The sequence below is a fragment of the Macaca fascicularis genome, chromosome 19 (genome assembly GCF_037993035.2).
Source record: "Macaca fascicularis isolate 582-1 chromosome 19, T2T-MFA8v1.1".
Classification (NCBI taxonomy): Eukaryota; Metazoa; Chordata; class Mammalia; order Primates; family Cercopithecidae; genus Macaca; species Macaca fascicularis.
Window position 1 is genome coordinate 6,000,496 of NC_088393.1, and position 16,653 is coordinate 6,017,148.

Genomic DNA, 16,653 nt, shown 5'->3' on the forward strand with positions numbered 1-16,653 from the left:
CGCCGTGTCCAGCTGGGATGCCTGAAAGGTGGGGTACACAGTCAGTGGTGTGGCTACAAGGGTCCCCAAGGAGAGGGTAGGTGTGGGGACTGGGATGGAAGCCACAGAAGCCCGCTGATTGCTCCTAAAAACCCAGAGCTTGTTCTGTCCACCCCCTCCGCTCCACTCCCTGAGTCTTTCTCTGGGCCGTGCCCTCTGCCCGGTGTACCCTCCCCTCACATCTTCACAGCAGTCTCTTTTTCTTAATTCAGCTCCATTTTGGCTGGAAAAAAAAAAGCCAGCCCCTTGGCGATGATGGAAGGGATAAGGGAGGGGCTAGAAGGGGAAACTGAGTCAGGGCCACCAACAGAAAGGTGGCTTCCTGGTGCGTGTGGGGGAAGACAGGTGTACCACCCTGAAATAACAACCAAGCCGGGGCGATCAGAGCCCGGATGGCGGAAGCACAGGGCACTAGGGGGCCCAGAAGGATCAAGATTGTGGGATGAGGCAATCAGGGAAGGCTTTCTAAGGGAGGTGTACCTTGAGCTGAGACCTAAAGGCAGAGGAGGAGCCAACCAGCAGGAGAAAGGGTATTGTGGCAGAGGGAACGGCCCAAGTAAAGGCTGAGAGGACAAAGGGGTCAGAGGTGGCTGTTAACTGTTTCTGTCTGGTGGGGGACAGGAAGTGAGTGACAAAGGAGGCAGGGGTGGGGGGGCCACGCTGGGCCCTGGACACCCGCCTGACCAGCCCTCACACCTGTCTCACTGTTCCTACTGCCTGGTGCACCCTCTGCCCGCCCTTGGGAGCTCAAGGACTCTGGAGGCACGCTCTGGTGACAGTGGGGGGGCGGGCAAAGAGGCCGTGGGTGGGGGGTGGGCGGGTCGCATACCTGCTCCCTTGGTCACAACCACCTTGGGTTTGCTGCGAGCGCCATCGCCCTTCATGGTGTAGGCGGCTACCGTGATGGAGTATGCGGTCTCAGGCTGCAGGTTTGTGATGACCATCTCCTGCGGGCAGGGCTGGGGGTCAGCACCATGGCTGGGGCTGGGAGCAGCCCTGCCCACCCCCACTCCCTGTGCTGAGATCAAGCAAGGAGGATGCAGGGCCCGGATCATGGGCGGAGACGTGCACACAAGCTCATGCAGAGACCAAGACACGTGGCATGGCCATGCTCAGAGGGTACATGCAACAACCCAGCCCACTGTCACTTGCCAGGACCAACTCGGTCCTCTCTGCTCTGCTCCCCTCATTCCCGCCATCACCCCTGACAGTCTGTCCTCCCCACAGCAGCCAGAGGGCGCCTGTGAGCACTGGAGTCAGGGTCTGTCCCTGCTCTCCCCACAGCCCTCCATGGCTCCCACCACTCTTGGGGTCAAAGCCCAAGTCTTCCCTGTGGCCCACAAAGGGTTCTCCTTGCTGTTCCTCCAATGCACCAGGCACAGCCTGCCTCAGGCCCTTTGGCACTGGCCTTCCCCTCTGCCTCTACACCCACTGGTGTGCTGGAGGTGTCCTGTACCAACTGCTTAAATATTCAGGAATTTTGTGAGCCACTTATGAAGCAGAGCTGTTATTAAAAGTTAAACTGTATAAGGCCGGGCGCAGTGGCTGATGCCTGTAATTCCAGCACTTTGGGAGGCCAAGGCAGGAGGATCACTTGAGGTTAGGAGTTTGAAACCAGCGTAGCCGACATGGAGAAACCTTGTCTCTACTAAAAATACCTAAAAAACAACAAAAAAAAAAGCCAGGCGTGGTGGCCCGCGCCTGTAGTCCCAGCTACTCAGGTGGCTGAGGCAGGTGGATCACTTGAACCCAGGAGTCGGAGATTGCAGTGAGCCAACATGGTGCCACTGTACTCCAGTCTGGGTGACAGAGCGAGACTCTGTCTCAAAAATAAATAAACTGTGTAAAGTTACAATCAACTAAGTTATATTGAAAGCAAAGGCAATAAATACAGCAAACCCACCCTTTCTAGCTATTGCAATATGGTTTCTGTTATCTCTTTGGGTATCTGTAAGGTTACTGCTTTGAGATCATCTCATCTATTGCATCTGTAGAGTAGAAATACACGATGATGAGCTACGCACCTCCCAGGTAGCTTGAGATTGACATGGTGGGAAGTATTTACACCACGGAAATGGTCAAATGCTACAAAATAGGACCGCCCCCTTCTGCCCACCCAGAGAGCTGATTTTTACTTTTATCTCTTATTGAGACAGGGTCTCACTGTGTTGCCCAGGCTGGAGCGCAGTGTGTAATCATAGCTCACTACAGCCTCGACCTCCTGGGCTCAAGCGATCCTCCCACCTCAGCCTCCCAAGTAGCTGGGAATACAGACGTGCACCCCCCACACGCCTGGCTAATGATTATATTTTTTGTAGAGATGGGATCTTGCCATGTTGCCCAGGCTGGTCTTAAATTCCTACCTGCCTCTGCCTCCCAAAGTGCTGGGATTACAGGCACGAGCCACTGTGCCTGGCTGAGAGCTGATTTTTAAACGTTTATCTCACCATCTAAACCCCATCCCCACCACAGCTGTAACCATTTTTTTGTTTGTTGGTTTTTGTTTTTGTTTTTTGAGATAGAATTTCGCTCTTGTTGCCCAGGGTGGAGTGCAATGGCATGGTCTCGGCTCACTGCAATCTCTGCCTCCTTGGTTCAAGCAATTATCCTGCCTCAGGCTCCCAAGCAGCTGGGATTACAGGCACGCGCCACCACGCCTGGCTAATTTTGCATTTTTAGTACAGACAGGGTTTCACCATGTTGGTCAGGCTGGTCTCGAACTCCTGACCTCCGCTGATCTGCCCGCCTCAGCCTCCTGAAGTGCTGGGATTACAGGCGTGAGCCACCGCGCCCAGCCAATGTGTGTTTTGTTCTGATTTAACATCTCTCTCACTAGAGTATGACTGTTAGGGAGGAGGAGCTCTTGTCACTACCACATCCTTGGCATCTAGCATATAGTAGGTGCTCAATAAATGACTACTTGTCCAATGCATGACAGCACAGAACACTCCTCAGCACACGGACTTGTATAACACCTGCGCACATGCTCACAGCATCATGTGTTCCCGTGTCTGCAAGCACACAACCCTTAGCACAGGCCGGCATGCCTGGGAACTGTAGGGCAGCCCCAGGCCAGGGGGACAAGGAGGGGTGATGGGGATGCACAAACAGGGTCTCCTGCCCCTGAGCCTCACAGTCCATCCCTCCCAGGGTCTCTGCGGGAAGTGCAGGGTTGGAGCCCAGGTGGGAACATTCCCTCTAGATCCAGTGTGGGTGAGAGACGGGAGGCATCGGAGCATGTGGGACCAGTGCCTGTTTGGTTATTAGAGATGGGGTCAGCCAGGCCCAGTGGCTCGTGCCTGTAATCCCAGCTACTTGAGAGGCTGAGGCAGGAGGGCAGCTTGAACCCAGGAAGTTCAAGTGAGGTTGCAGTGAGCCGAGATGGCGCCACTGCACTCCAGCCTGGGTAATAGAGTGAGACTCCATCTCAAAAAAAAAAAAAAAAAAAAAAATAGAGACAGGATCTCCCTCTGTTGACCAGGCCGGACTGCAGTGGCGCCATTTCGGCTCACTGCAATCTCCGCCTCCCGGGTTCAAATGATTCTCCTGCCTCAGCCTCCTGAGTAGGTGGAATTACAGGCGCCCACCACCACACCAGGCTAATGTTTTCTATTATTAGTAGAGATGGGGTTTGGCCCTGTTGGCCCAGCTGGTCTTGAACTCCTGACCTCAGATGATCTACCTGCCTCGACCTCCCAAAGTGCTGGGATTACAGGCATGAGCTACCACGCCCGGCCATAGGACCAGTGCCAATTTAATATCAGACTTGGGGTTCTCAGCAGAGGCTGGTGCTCCCGTTTTCGGGGCAGGGAGATAGCCCAGAGAGAGGCAGCAACTTGCCCAAAGTCACACAGCAATTCCTCTCTGGTTTAAAGCACTATGGGGTTGTAACCAGGGTATCACAGATATCCTTCCCCACTGAGGCCCTGCTGACACCTCTCATCACCCGGGGGCCAGAATGAAGAGGACAGCATGTCCAGAGAGAGGCATTTCTAGGTCAGATAGGGCTGAATTGAGCGTCATTAAAGGCTGGGGCTGGGTCTAACAGGAGAGGAGACATACTCACAGGAGGAACGACTAAGGGCAGGGGAAGGACCCAGGAGGCCTGATCCCCACCAACGTCAGGAGCCATTAGGGTGAGAGGGTTCAGGGATGACCCTCAGGTCCTGGTGCTCCAGCCATCCCTTGGGTCTGCACCCTGGGGCGCACGGTGGTCAGAGTATACCATTTCCCTGGGGCAAACACCGAGGCTGGGCACTCCAAGAGGTAATGGGGGCGCGAAGGGCGCACGGGAGGGCCCAGAGGAGGAGACCGTTTTACTACTGATAATAAGGGGCGAGCAGGAGTCACAGCACAGCACGGCCCGCGGGAAGCGCACAGTAGTGGGTGGGTGGCCAGGGGTACTACTTACATATTCGGCCGTGTCATCCGTCTCCCACTGAGCGCGGGAGGAGGCGGCAGGGGAGAGAGGAGGGAGGTGAGCGGGGGAGGCCAGAGATGGAGAAAGAGATGGAGAAAGAGAAGCAAAGGTGGGGGGAGCGCAGGGGAGCGCAGGGGCCCGCCCCCGCCCGGAGCCCGTCCCCGGCCCCCCGCCCACCTGGGCATCGGCCAACATGACGTCCTTGATGCGCGGCGGCCCGCGGGCCTCGGCGCCCTCCATGCGCACGTAGTGGACCTGGTAGCCGCGGATCTGGCCGTGCTGCCGGCCTGGCGCGGGCGAGCGCCACAGCACGCGGATGGCCGTGGCGTTGAGCGCCTCCGCCTCCACCTTCCGCGGCGGCGCGCTGGGCACTGGCGGGCGGGAGGGGAGGGGAGGGGCGGGCGGGACCGTTACCAGGGCGCCCGGCCCTGCCCCGGGCAGTGCCACTGTCCGATTCCAGGATGCCGAGTGGCTGCCGGTGAATAACTGGGCGCCCTTAGCGCTCACCACCGGGCGGGAGGACATGGCCTCCTTCATACCCCCCACAGTCCTGGGAGGGGCCCCTGAGGGTGCGCCCCGTGGACCCAGGCTGCCCCCCAGAGTCTAAACCACCTTCCCAGGGCCTCCAGACACCCTCTTCTTCGCCCTACACTGCTTCCATCCTCATCATAACCCTGCAAGATTGGGTGTCCTGCCATTCTCATTTTACATTTGGGGAAACTGAATCCCAGAGATTTGATTCTGTGATCACAGCCTTAGCAAGAGGCAAAGCCAGGATTTGCACCAGGCAGTCCAGCTGTATGCTCCTAAATACCCAAGCAGGCAGGTGGCCCACTTGGCACTCAGTATCTTTTTCACCCACCCCAGGGTTTGGCATAAAGAAGAGCTGCTTCATTTCTTCTCTGAGCTTAGCACATAATGGGGCTGTCCAACCAAAGTTTCAGGCAAATGACTCAGAAAAAAAAAAAACCAGGTTCCCAGGACCAACAGGCTGCAATTCTTTGAGACAGGTTCTCTTACTCTGTCACCTAGGCTGGAATGCACTGGCAGGATCACAGCTCACTGCAGCCTTGAACTCCTGGGCTTAAGCGATCCTCCCACCTCAGCCTCCCAAGTAGCTACAATTACAGGCCTGTGCCACCATACTCAGCTAATATTTTTTGTAGAGATGGGGTCTCACTCTGTCACCCAGGCTGGAGTGCAGGGGTACGAGCATAGTTCACTGCAGCCTCGAACTGCTATGCTCAGCAGTCCCCCCACCTCAGCTGCTTGAGTAGCTGGGACCACCATGCTTGGCTATGTTTTAAAAAATTTTTTTTGGAGGAACGGGGTCTCACTATGTTGCCTAGGCTGGTCTCAAACTCCAAGACTCATGATCCTCCTGCCTTGGCATCTCAGAGTGCTGGGGTTACAGGCATGAGCCACTGTGCTTGGCTGAGAAGTTGCAATTTTATTGGGAAAGGTGTCTGTCATTTCTCTCCATGATCTAGATTTTGACCATGTGACTCCAAGCTAGGACCACTGCCTTGCTTTCCAGCTTCAAACTTGCTGACTTGAAATGGGCCAGGACGGGAACATTTACACCACGGAAATTGGCCAATGCTACACAAACTGGTCTCTATCCACCCGGGGAGCTGGTTAACCATGGTTATTGCAGGTGCTATTTGCTGCTTCCTCCACCCCATTTCCAAAAGTTTCCACTGTTCCACCAAAACAGAGGGCAGCCAGCGAAACTGTCCAGGCTCAAGGCTCTGGGAGCAGACGCTGCAGAGCTAAGTCTGCCCACATCTAGAATCGCCAGTTCCAAGGTCAAGGAGCCCCGGGTTTCTTGGGGAGGCTGCTTGCTTCCCGGCTTCCTCCGAGTAAGGCTTCTGCCCTTTGACCACCAGCCCAGGTTTCCAGATGGAAGGCTTCGAGGCGGGGGCCGGGCTGGGGCCTGCGGGGGGTCCCGGGCCTGGGGCAGGTACTTACCATCCTCGTCGGTGCGGACGACCACGGGCGAGCTCTCGGGCCCTGGTCCCACCTCTGTGTGAGCGACAGTTGTGATGCGGTACTGGGTCCACTTCTCCAAGGCCTCCAGCAGGATCTGAGTGGTGGTCGGGGGGATGCCGTTCACCTCCTTGGGTTCCGGGTCCTCTGAGCCCAGCGGTCGGTAGCGGACGCTGTAGCCCACCAGGGCCCCGTTGTGCGTTTCCGGCGGCGGCGGGCGCCAACTTACCAAAATGGCCGTGGAGCGCACGCTGACACATTTAACGTCTTGAGGGGGGGCTGACGGTTCTATTGGAGGGGGGGAGAACGTAGGGGGGTGGGGAAGGGAGGTGGGATGGGTGGGGAGGGGGGCGGGGAAACAAAAGATGGGAAAGAGAAAATAAAAAAGAAGATGATAACAAACAAAACAGAACCAAACCAAAGAGAAGTCGAACCCAAAAGAAGCGGGTGTCAACCAAAGGTGGGATGGGCGGGTGGATGGGCGGGCAGGTGGGATGGGGCTGGGAGGGCTGGCCAAGAACCCTGTGCTCACCAGGCTGCACCTACGTGGTGCACAGTAGGTCTTAGGCATTGGACAGCTACGGTCCCCATGCCAGAAACTGGATGGGGGAATAGCAATAGAAGCCCTTTTTATTAGGCACCTACTATGTGCTGGGCATTGTGCCAACGGGGATAGCAACAGGAGCTCCATTTATTGGGCACCTACTATGTGCCAGCACCAAGGGCTTCAGAAAATAGTAAAAGCATTTATTTGTTGAACATTTATGTGCCAGGCCCCATGCCAAGGGGAACGGCAACAGAAGCTCCATTTATTAGGTACCTACTACGTGCCAGCACCAAGGGCTTCACAAAATAATAGTAAAGCATCTATTTATTGAACACCTATGTGCCAATAGGGGAAAAGCAATAGAAGCTCCATTTATTAAGTGCTTATTATGTGCCAGGCACTGTGCCAAGGGGAACAGCAACAGAAGCTCCATTAGGCACCTACTATGTGCCAGGCACTGTGCCAAAGGGAATGGCAACAGAAGCTCTATTAGGCACCTACTATGTGCCAGCACCAAGGGCTTCAGAAAATAGTAAAAGCATCTATTTATTGAATACCTACTATGTGCCAAGCACCATGCTAAGGGGAATAGCAATAGATGCTCCATTTACTAGGCACCTATTATGTGCCAGGCACCATGCCAAGGGGAATGGCAACAGAAGCTCCATTAAGCACCTACTATGTGCCAGGCATGCCAAGGGGACTGGCAACAGAAGCTCCATTCATTAGGCACCATGTGCCAGGCACCATGCCAAGGGGAATAGCCATAGAAGCTCCAATTATTAGGCACCTACTATGTGTCAGGCATTGTGCTAAGGACTTCATAGAATGATAGCAAAATAATCTATATGCCAAACACCTACTATGTGCCACGCACTGTGCCAAGGGCAACAGCAACAGATCTCTTAGGCACCTACTATGTGCCAGCACCAAGGGCTTCACAAAATAGTAAAAGCATCTGTTTATTGAACACCTACTATGTGCCAGGCGCCATGCCAAGGGGAACGGCAACAGAAGCTCCATTAAGTACCTACTGTGTGCTAGGCACCATGCCAAGGGGAGCAGCAACACACGCTCCAATTATTAGGCACCTACTATGTGCCAAGAACCATGCCAAGGGGAATGGCAACAGAAGATCCAATTATTAGGCACCTACTATGTGTCAAGCATTGTGTTAAGGGCTTCATAGAATAACAAAATAATCTATGTTGAATACCTATGTGCCAGGCACCATGGCAAGGGGAACAGCAACAGAGCTCTATGAGGCACCTACTATGTGCCAGCGCCAAGGGCTTCACAAAATAGTAAAAGCATCTACTGAACACCTACTATGTGCCAGGCACCATGCCAAGGGGAGTGGCAACAGAAGCTCCATTTATTAAGCACCTACTATGTGCCAGGCACCATGCCAAGGGGAGCAGCAACAAGCTCCATTTATTAAGCACCTACTAAGTGCCAGGCACCATGCCAAGGGGATCAGCAATAGAAGCTCCATTTACTAAGCACCTACTATGTGCCAGGCATCATGCCAAGGGGAGCAAAAGAAGCTCCAATTATTAGGCACCTACTATGTGTTAAGCATTGTGCTAAGGGCTTCACAGAATAACAAAATAATCTATGTCGAACACCTATGTGCCAGGCACCGTGGCAAGGGGAACAGCAACAGAAGTTCTATTAGGCACCTACTATGTGCCAGCACCAAGGGCTTCACAAAATAAATAGTAAAAACATTTATTTACTGAACACCTACAATGTGCTGCGCACCATGCCAAAGGGAACAGCAACAGAAGTTCCATCTATTAACTTCCTACTATGTTCCAGGCACTGTGCCAAGGGGAACGGCAACAAGCGCCATTTATTAGGCACCTACTATGTGCCAGCACCAAGGGCTTCACAAAATAATAGAGCATCTATTTACTGAGTACCTACTACATGCCACGCATCATGCTAAGGGGAACAGCAACAGAAGTTCCACTTATCAGGCACCTATACTGTGTGTCAAGCATTGTGCCAAGGGCTTCATAGAATAGTAGCAAAAGAATCGTGGCCGGGCGCAGTGGCTCACGCCTGTAATCCCAGCACTTTGAGAGGCAGAGGTGGGTAGATCACGAGGTCAGGAGTTCGAAATCAGCCTGGCCAACATAGTGAAACCCCATCTCTACTAAAGATACAAAAAACTAGCTGGGCGTGGTGGCGGGAGCCTGTAATCCAAGCTATTCAGAAGGCTGAGGCAGGAGAATAACTTGAACCCAGGAGGCAGAGGTTGCAGTGAGCCAAGATCGTGTCACTGCACTCCAGCCTGAGCAACAGAGCAAGACTCCATCTCCCCCCCCAAAAAAAAAACAAAACTCTATGTCACACTTACTATGTGCCAGGCAACAGTAATAGAAGCCCCATTAGGTACCTACCATGTGCCAGGCATCATGCCAAGGGCTTCATACAATAACAGCAAATGCACTTATTTACGGCCACCTACTGTAGGTCAGACATGGTGCCAAGGGCTTCATAATAATTTATGGAAAATATGGTAAAAATTTTCTTATAGTAAAAGCATTTATTTACTGAACACTGGTGCTACCAGGGACCTAAAGCCCATCCCAAAGGCTTACTTCAACTAGGGCCATCCAATTGGCCTCGCTTAAAAATAATGCCCATGTCTTGAGCACCTACTGTGTGCTAGATAGAATGTCAAGGGCTTTATCAAATAATAATAAAAGTGCCTGTTTATTGGACACCTACTGGTGTCAGGTACCAGGCTCAGGACTTCATAGCTCATATTGAGCACCTGCTGTGTGCCGAAATCTTTAAAGATCACAGCACTCCTGTGCTTAGTCCCGACTATGCACCTGGCACCACACTAAATCCACTACTGAGCCCATCAACGGCGAGTCTCATTTATTGAGCTCCACCATGGACTGGGTATGGTAATAGCTCTCTGAAGAGAAAAACAGCAGTTGTCATTTAAGCAGCACCTACTATGTGCCAGGCACTGTGCTAAAGGCTCTCAGAAAACAGTAGTCCCTGCATATTAAGCCCCTACTGTGTACCAGGCACCGTGTTAAAGACTTCATCAGAAAACAGTAGTCATCACCACATATTAAGCACCTATTGTGTGCCAGGTACTGTGCTGGGGTTTATTGAAAAACAGTAAGTTTCCATACATTAAGCACCTACTATGTATTAGGCAACTCTACTAAGGGCCTTATGCAATGTTAATAATTTTCATTTTTTAAGCACCTACTGTGTGCCAAGCATTGTGCTAAGGGCTTTATTGCATAACTGTAATAGCACCTGGCATATTAAGCATCTACCGTGTGCCAGGCATTGCACTAAATACCTTATAGAAAAATAGTAATAGTTCTTATTTATTGCGCACCTACTATTTGCACACACTGTGCCAAGGGCTTTGCAAATAAGTGAATGTTTTCAGTAAAAACTGTAACCAACTCTATCCTACACCCTTTCAAAGTGATAATAGTGCCCATCTGAACACCTACTATGTGCCTCACACTTAGGCTGCCTCTTTATAGCAAGTGCCACTTATTGAGCACTTACTGTACGCCAGGCATTGTGCCAAGAGGTTTGCAGAACAGTAATTGTTGCCACCCATGTTTTGAGTACCTACTGTGCGCCTGACACTAGGCTAAGCTTGATATAAACTGCTAACAGCTTCCATTTACTGAGTGCCAACTAGGTGCCCAGCACTGTGCCAATCCATATGTAGATTAAAACAGCGGCTGCATTAGTGGGGCACCTACTGTGTGCCAGGCAGTATGTTAAGGTCTTTGCTAAATTACAGTGAGAGTTCCTGCATATTAAGGGGAACTGACTCTGTGTTAAAGGCGTATGAATCAGTAAGTATCTATGTGTTGCGTGCCTACTATGGCCAGATGCTGTGCTGAGGGCATTAGTGACAATAAGCTTCATTCTCTGCACGCCTACTGCAGGTGCAGCACCCTAAGCCCACGTTGCATGCATTATCTCATTTAATGCACGCACTATCTCATTTAATTCTCACAACCCCTCAGGTGGTCAGAACTCTCACTCCCCACCTGCCACCCCATGTCAACAGTGGGGAAACCAGATTCCAAAGTCTTTGTCTGTTAGGCTTTCTACAGTCATTGGTTGTGTACGGACTGTGACCAGACCCCACCCTGGAAGCTTTTCCTTATTTTGCATATCACCTCTCGATCTTGCCGAAAACCCAGAAGTGCAGCCCATTTTACAGGTGAGGAAACTGAGGCTCAGAAACAGCAAGCTACCTGCCCAGGGGCAAGAAGTTATGAGGTGGCAGAGCCAGGATTGGAACCCAGACTTGACCGTGGTTCACAGGCTGGCTTGGTTTGAGGTTGGGAGCTCAGACCTCAGCCTTGTGCTGGTTGGGTATGGCGGGAGCCACATTCTCCCAAGTGCCCATGAGTTTAGAATCTACGTCTCCTGGAGGGAGGCCCAGAGAGATTACTGGCCTTGCTTGTGGCAAGAGCATTAGAAATCCTCACCATCAGAGCAGTTTGCTTGGTGGCTGAGCACGTGTTTACTGAGTACTTACTACAGACACTATCCTGCTAGTATCTGGAACCCAGAGATGAATCCTGTCCTCAAAGACACTGGGCTGCCAGAGACTGCAGAGGCCCCCCCAACAGCTTACTTCAACTAGAGAGACCCTCTGGCCTCACTTAAAGCAAAACATTAGAGGCCCCTTCTCCAAAACCAGACAAAGGGAACCCTTCCCCATTTCTTGACCAGCCACACCAACCAAAGGTGCCCAGGGGGGAATCAGGCAGGGAGCAGGGAAAAAACAAAAACAAAAAAAACAAAACAATCAAGGAATGTGTCGGAAGGAATGGATTTGCTGAGAAAGGGGGAGAAAAAATAAAACCGAAACCATAATAAAATAAGAAACAACAGTGATGGTGATGATGATGAGAAAAACCATAATAAAAGAAAGAAAGACTCCTTCCAGAAAACGCCCAGTCTCGTTACCTACCTTCCACTCTTCAACTGCTAACTTACAAGACTTTCTTACGAGAGGGAACGGCCGAGTGCTGAGCTACAAGGCCAGACCGAACTCTGGGTGGGCCTCAGGATGCCAGCGGCCCCCGCAGCCCTGCTCCAGCCCCCAGCGTGCACACGCTGAGGTTCCAGGCTGGAGGCAGGAAGGTGGCACGGTGTCTGCGGAGACCCACGGCTGAGTGGTCTGACCTGCACCTACCCCGTGTTCAGCCTAAGGAGCCCGCAGTCCCTGGGGGGATGGATACGCCTGGCCCTGAGTCTTTGCTGTCGGTTCTCCTGGGCCCCACCCGTCTCGGGGCAAGAAGCGGGGAGTCCCTTCTCCCCAACTCCCTGTCCTGGGCCGCCCCAGAGGTTCGCGTGGCTGGGCCGAAGCCGCTTTCTAGGTGACCACGGAGGTCACGTCCTTCACAATCCGGCCCAACCTGCGTGACATCTTGGGAAGGCACACGTGCAGAGACGTGGATGTGCGTGCGTGGGCAGCGTGGCATGGTGGTGGCACGTGGTTTGGGAGAATTTCCGGGGCCGAATTCGGGCCATGGACTGTCCGTTCAGCCCAGAGCGGCTGGGGCAGGTTGGGGGCACGCAGGGTGGGCCGTTTTTGTGAACCTGCTTGAGACCAGCGTGTACTCACCTTCAGGACACCTCAGCCGGTCTCAGGTGGCTGCCCAAGCCACAGGCCACCCTCACTGACTCCACCTCACACAGACGCGCCCAGACGCCTTGGAGCCGCCGGGTGCTCAGCTCGGCTCGGTTTGTGGGGAGCAGGAAGGAGGGAAGGGGACCGACGGGGGCAGGGGGGGTTGTGTCTCCGAGGCACCCCACCCTCCCCAATCCCAGCGGCTCAGATGCCCCAGCTGGAGTTGATGTTAATCCCTCGACTGACCCGAGATGCCCTGTGTACACACACCCGGGGTGGGCCTTGAAGGTATGACCATCGTGACTGATTCCGGAAGAGAGCCTGGGGTGGCTACGTCGTGACTGACTGGGTGAGGGGAGGGAAGGGGGGAAGCAGGGGGAGGCCACGACAGGGAGACCACGCTGGTGGAGGCCACACCAGTGGAGGCCACGCTGGGCTGAGCTGGGCTGAGCGGAGCCAGGGAGGCGGGTGAGGTGGGGAGACGGCAGACGTGGCCTGTCCAGCCCCAAGCTTGGAGAAGTCAGGGAGAGAGGGTGGCAGTGACCCACAGCCACCTGCCGGGTGAAGGGTGAGTCGCTCGAAACAGGGAGGCCGGGCCAGCACAGCAGAGAACTCCAGAAATTTGAGCCCCGAGTGGGGGCCTGCATGCCCCTACGAAACCTGGTAGTAGCTCCGATTCCACCCCCTCGCCACCCCCGGGAACTGGGACCTCATCCTGGGGCTGGAGAGCCAAGGCTCCCTGCCCAGGGGAGGAAGGCCCACGGGAAAGGTGGGTTTGTCTCTGTGTCCTTTGCTGTCTCTGAGAATGATGGGGTGCAAGCTGTGACCACAGCCTCACAGTACCCCTCAAAATGCCTGGGAAATGGGCACAACATGGCCCTTCCATCAGCCCCCCACTCCAGGATGGAAAGAGGAGAAAGGCGGGCGGCGTGGCCCCAGAACCTCTCCTAGACCAGGGCCAAGATCAGCCACTTCTCCTTGACCCCGAGTCTCAACCCGGGTCACCAGGCCCAGGGGCACAGACAACCCTGTGCTGAGACCCTCGCTGTGCTGATGGGGAAACTGAGGCACAGCACGGGTAGATGGATCCGAGGTCGGGGAGCAAAGCGGAGACAGGCCCGGAGGCGCCCCCCACCCACTGCAGCAGGCCCCGCCTGGGTCCATCCGCCAAGGGGCTGTCTGCGGCCAGGCCGTGGTCCCCCCCGCAGAGAAGGGCGGCCCCGCGAGACACCTACTGGACTGCAGCGTGCGCTGCCGCACCACGGGAGTGAAGGCGCCCAGGCCCTGCGGCGAGCGGGCCGCCAGGCGGAAGGCGTACTCCGTGTTGGGCTTCAGGTCCTCCACCACGTAGGAAGTTGTCGGGTCGAAGGTCCTTCCCACCTGGGGGCAGGGCAGAGAGGGACAGAGAGGGACGGGGGAGAGAGAGAGGCAGAGAGAAACACAGGGGGAGAAAGAGAGAGAGACAGAGAGAAACAGAGGGGAGAGAGAGAGAGAGAGAGAGACAGAGGGAAACAGATGGGGTGGGGCAGACAGGGATAGAGAGGGATGGGGGAGAGAGAGAGAGAGAGAGACAGAGAAACGGGGGGGAGGGAGAGAGAGACAGAGACAGAGATAAACAGAGATGGGTGGGGCAGAGAGGGATGGGGGAGAGAAAAAGAGAAACAGAGACAGGGTGGGGCAGAGAGGGATCGGGAGAGAGAGAGAGAGAAACAGAGACAGGGTGGGGTAGAGAGGGACAGAGAGGGATGGGGGAGAGAGAGAAAAAGAGAAACAGACAGGGTGGGGCAGAGAGGGACAGAGAGGGATGGGGAGAGAGAGACAGAGAAACAGGGGAGAGAGAGTCAGAGACAGAGGGACACAGAATATATGCATTATGGGTGGGTGGATTGATGAATGGGTGCATGTGTGGATTATAGATGGATGGATGATGGATGAAGAGAGGTGGGTGGGTAAATGGATATATGAATTTATAAGAGTATGAATGTATGGATTACGGATGGATGGATGAACAGGTGACAAAGACAGAGACAGAGAAACAGTAGAGGGACAGAGATAAATGGGAGAGACAGAGAAACAGGAGAGAGATGGAGAGAGACAGAAACAGGAGAGAGATACAGAGACAGAGGAATAGAGAAATAGAGACAAGAAAGAGACAGATAACAGAGATAGACAGGGAGAAAGAGACAGAGAAATAGACAGAAACAGACAGAGAGGGAGAGAGAGACAGAGACAGAGAAATGGAGGGGAGAGAGATTGACACAGGGACAGAGAAAGAGAGAAGAGAGAGAAATAGAGATAGAGACAGAAATAGAGAGAGATGGAAGAAACAGACACAGAGATAGACAGAGAGGCAGAGAGACAGAAACAGAGACAGACGGAGATAGATGGAGACAGAAAAAAACACAGATAAGAGAGACAGAAAGAGAAACAGAGACAGAAAGAGACAGAGACATAAACAGACAGAGACCCGGAGGGATGGAGAGTGAGTGTCAGAGGCACCGGTGAAGAAAGACACAGAGAGAAGCAGAGAGCAAGAGAGAGGGGGACGCCGGGACACACGGAGCCAGAGAGAGGCCACCAGCAGCAGAGGAGAAAGACAGAGGAGAAAACAGTGGAGGGAAAGGCAGAGAAGGACAGAGATGCAGGAGAACCAGAAGGGGTGAGGAAGAGCAGAATCCGCAGCACACACAGGGACAAAGATGGGGGAGAGATGGGTGGGCAGCGTCAGAGAGCACCGGGGAGGAGCCCAGGGCAGGCCAGCCCGTCCCCACGCTGCCTCACCTCCCGGCCGTGGTCGCCTTCCCGGAAGAGGAGCTCGTACTTGATGATGCTCTCCTGCCGCGGGGGGCTCCAGGACAGCGTGATGCTGGTCTCCGACCTGGCCTCGGCCCGCAGGTTCATGGGCTGGCCGGGCACTGTGGGGGTGCGGGGAGACAACTAGGAGTGGGGGAGCGTCCACCCCGTGAAAGGGGCCCCACCTGCTGAGTGTCCCCACTAAAAACCTTCCAGCTCGGGGTGCTTCTAGAATGTTTTTTATTTTCCTGGGGATCTAGCCCCCATCCCATTGTCACCTGTCCACCTCCATTCCTCCATCCTCTCTTCTTCCAAAGGAAAAGAACACATTTAAAAATCCCCCCCCCGCTTTTTTTTTTTTTTTGAGATGGAGTCTCACTCTGTCGCCCAGGCTGCAGTGCAGTGGCGCGATCTCAGCTCACTGCAACCTCCACCTCCAGGGTTCAAGTGGTTCTCCTGCCTCAGTCTCCCAAATAGCTGGGATTACAGGCACCTGCCACCATGCCTGGCTAACTTTTGTATTTTTGCTAGAGACGGGGATTCACCATTTGGCCAGGCTGGTCTCAAACTCCTGATCTCAAGTGATCCTCCTGCCTTGGCCTCCCAAAGTGATGGGATTACAGGTGTGAGCCACCACACCCGGTCCAAAAATCTCCTTTTCAAATCATCCCGGTGCCCTCACTGGCTGCGCATTAGATGATAGACAAATTAGCAGGGAGGTATGTGTGCATATTTTATTTCATTTTATTTTAGTTTTTGAAACAGGGTCTCACTCGTTCACCCAGGCTGGAGTGTAGTGGTGCGATCATAGCTCACTACAGCCTCCAACTCCTGGGCTCAGGTAATCCTCTCGCCTCAGCCTCCTAAGTAGCTGGGACTTGACAGGCATGCACCATCACGCTCAGCTAATTTTTAGTTTTTTTGTGTGTACACATAGGGGTCTTGCTATGTTGCCTAGGCTGGTCTTGAACTCCTGGCTTCAGGCAATCCTCCTGCCTCAGCCTCCCAAAGTGTCAGGATTACAGGTGTGAGTCACAGTGCCTGGCCAAGGGTGCCTATTTTAAAATTTGGATCTCCATTCTGTATCCGCTCACAGACACAGCCAGTGCCAACGATCCCGGCCCTTTGCTTCAGCGGGTGCCTGAGTGTGCCCAGACTTTAGGTTTTGAAAGCCTGAGCCCTAAAGGAAAGGGTCAAACACCCTCAGAAAGCTGG

The 16,653-nt window shown here is 53.9% G+C and overlaps 1 protein-coding gene across 17 annotated transcripts in view; it reads right to left on the minus strand.

Annotated features, from left to right (window-relative positions):
* PTPRS (protein tyrosine phosphatase receptor type S) overlaps positions 1-16,653 on the minus strand; it is a 134,627-nt gene that overhangs the window by 19,820 nt on the left and 98,154 nt on the right. For 6 of the 17 annotated variants that reach the window (XM_065535150.1, XM_065535149.1, XM_005587609.4 and 3 more), the window contains exons 9-10: positions 15,427-15,560; positions 13,881-14,025 (exon numbers count right to left, since the gene is read on the minus strand). In XM_065535150.1, the coding sequence (XP_065391222.1) occupies positions 13,881-14,025; positions 15,427-15,560 (279 nt within the window). Of the gene's footprint in view, positions 1-868; positions 987-4,450; positions 4,478-4,636; positions 4,831-6,430; positions 6,737-13,880; positions 14,026-15,426; positions 15,561-16,653 lie in introns of those variants that run through there. The other 11 variants (XM_065535147.1, XM_065535145.1, XM_045380457.2 and 8 more) reach the window with 3 other exon arrangements.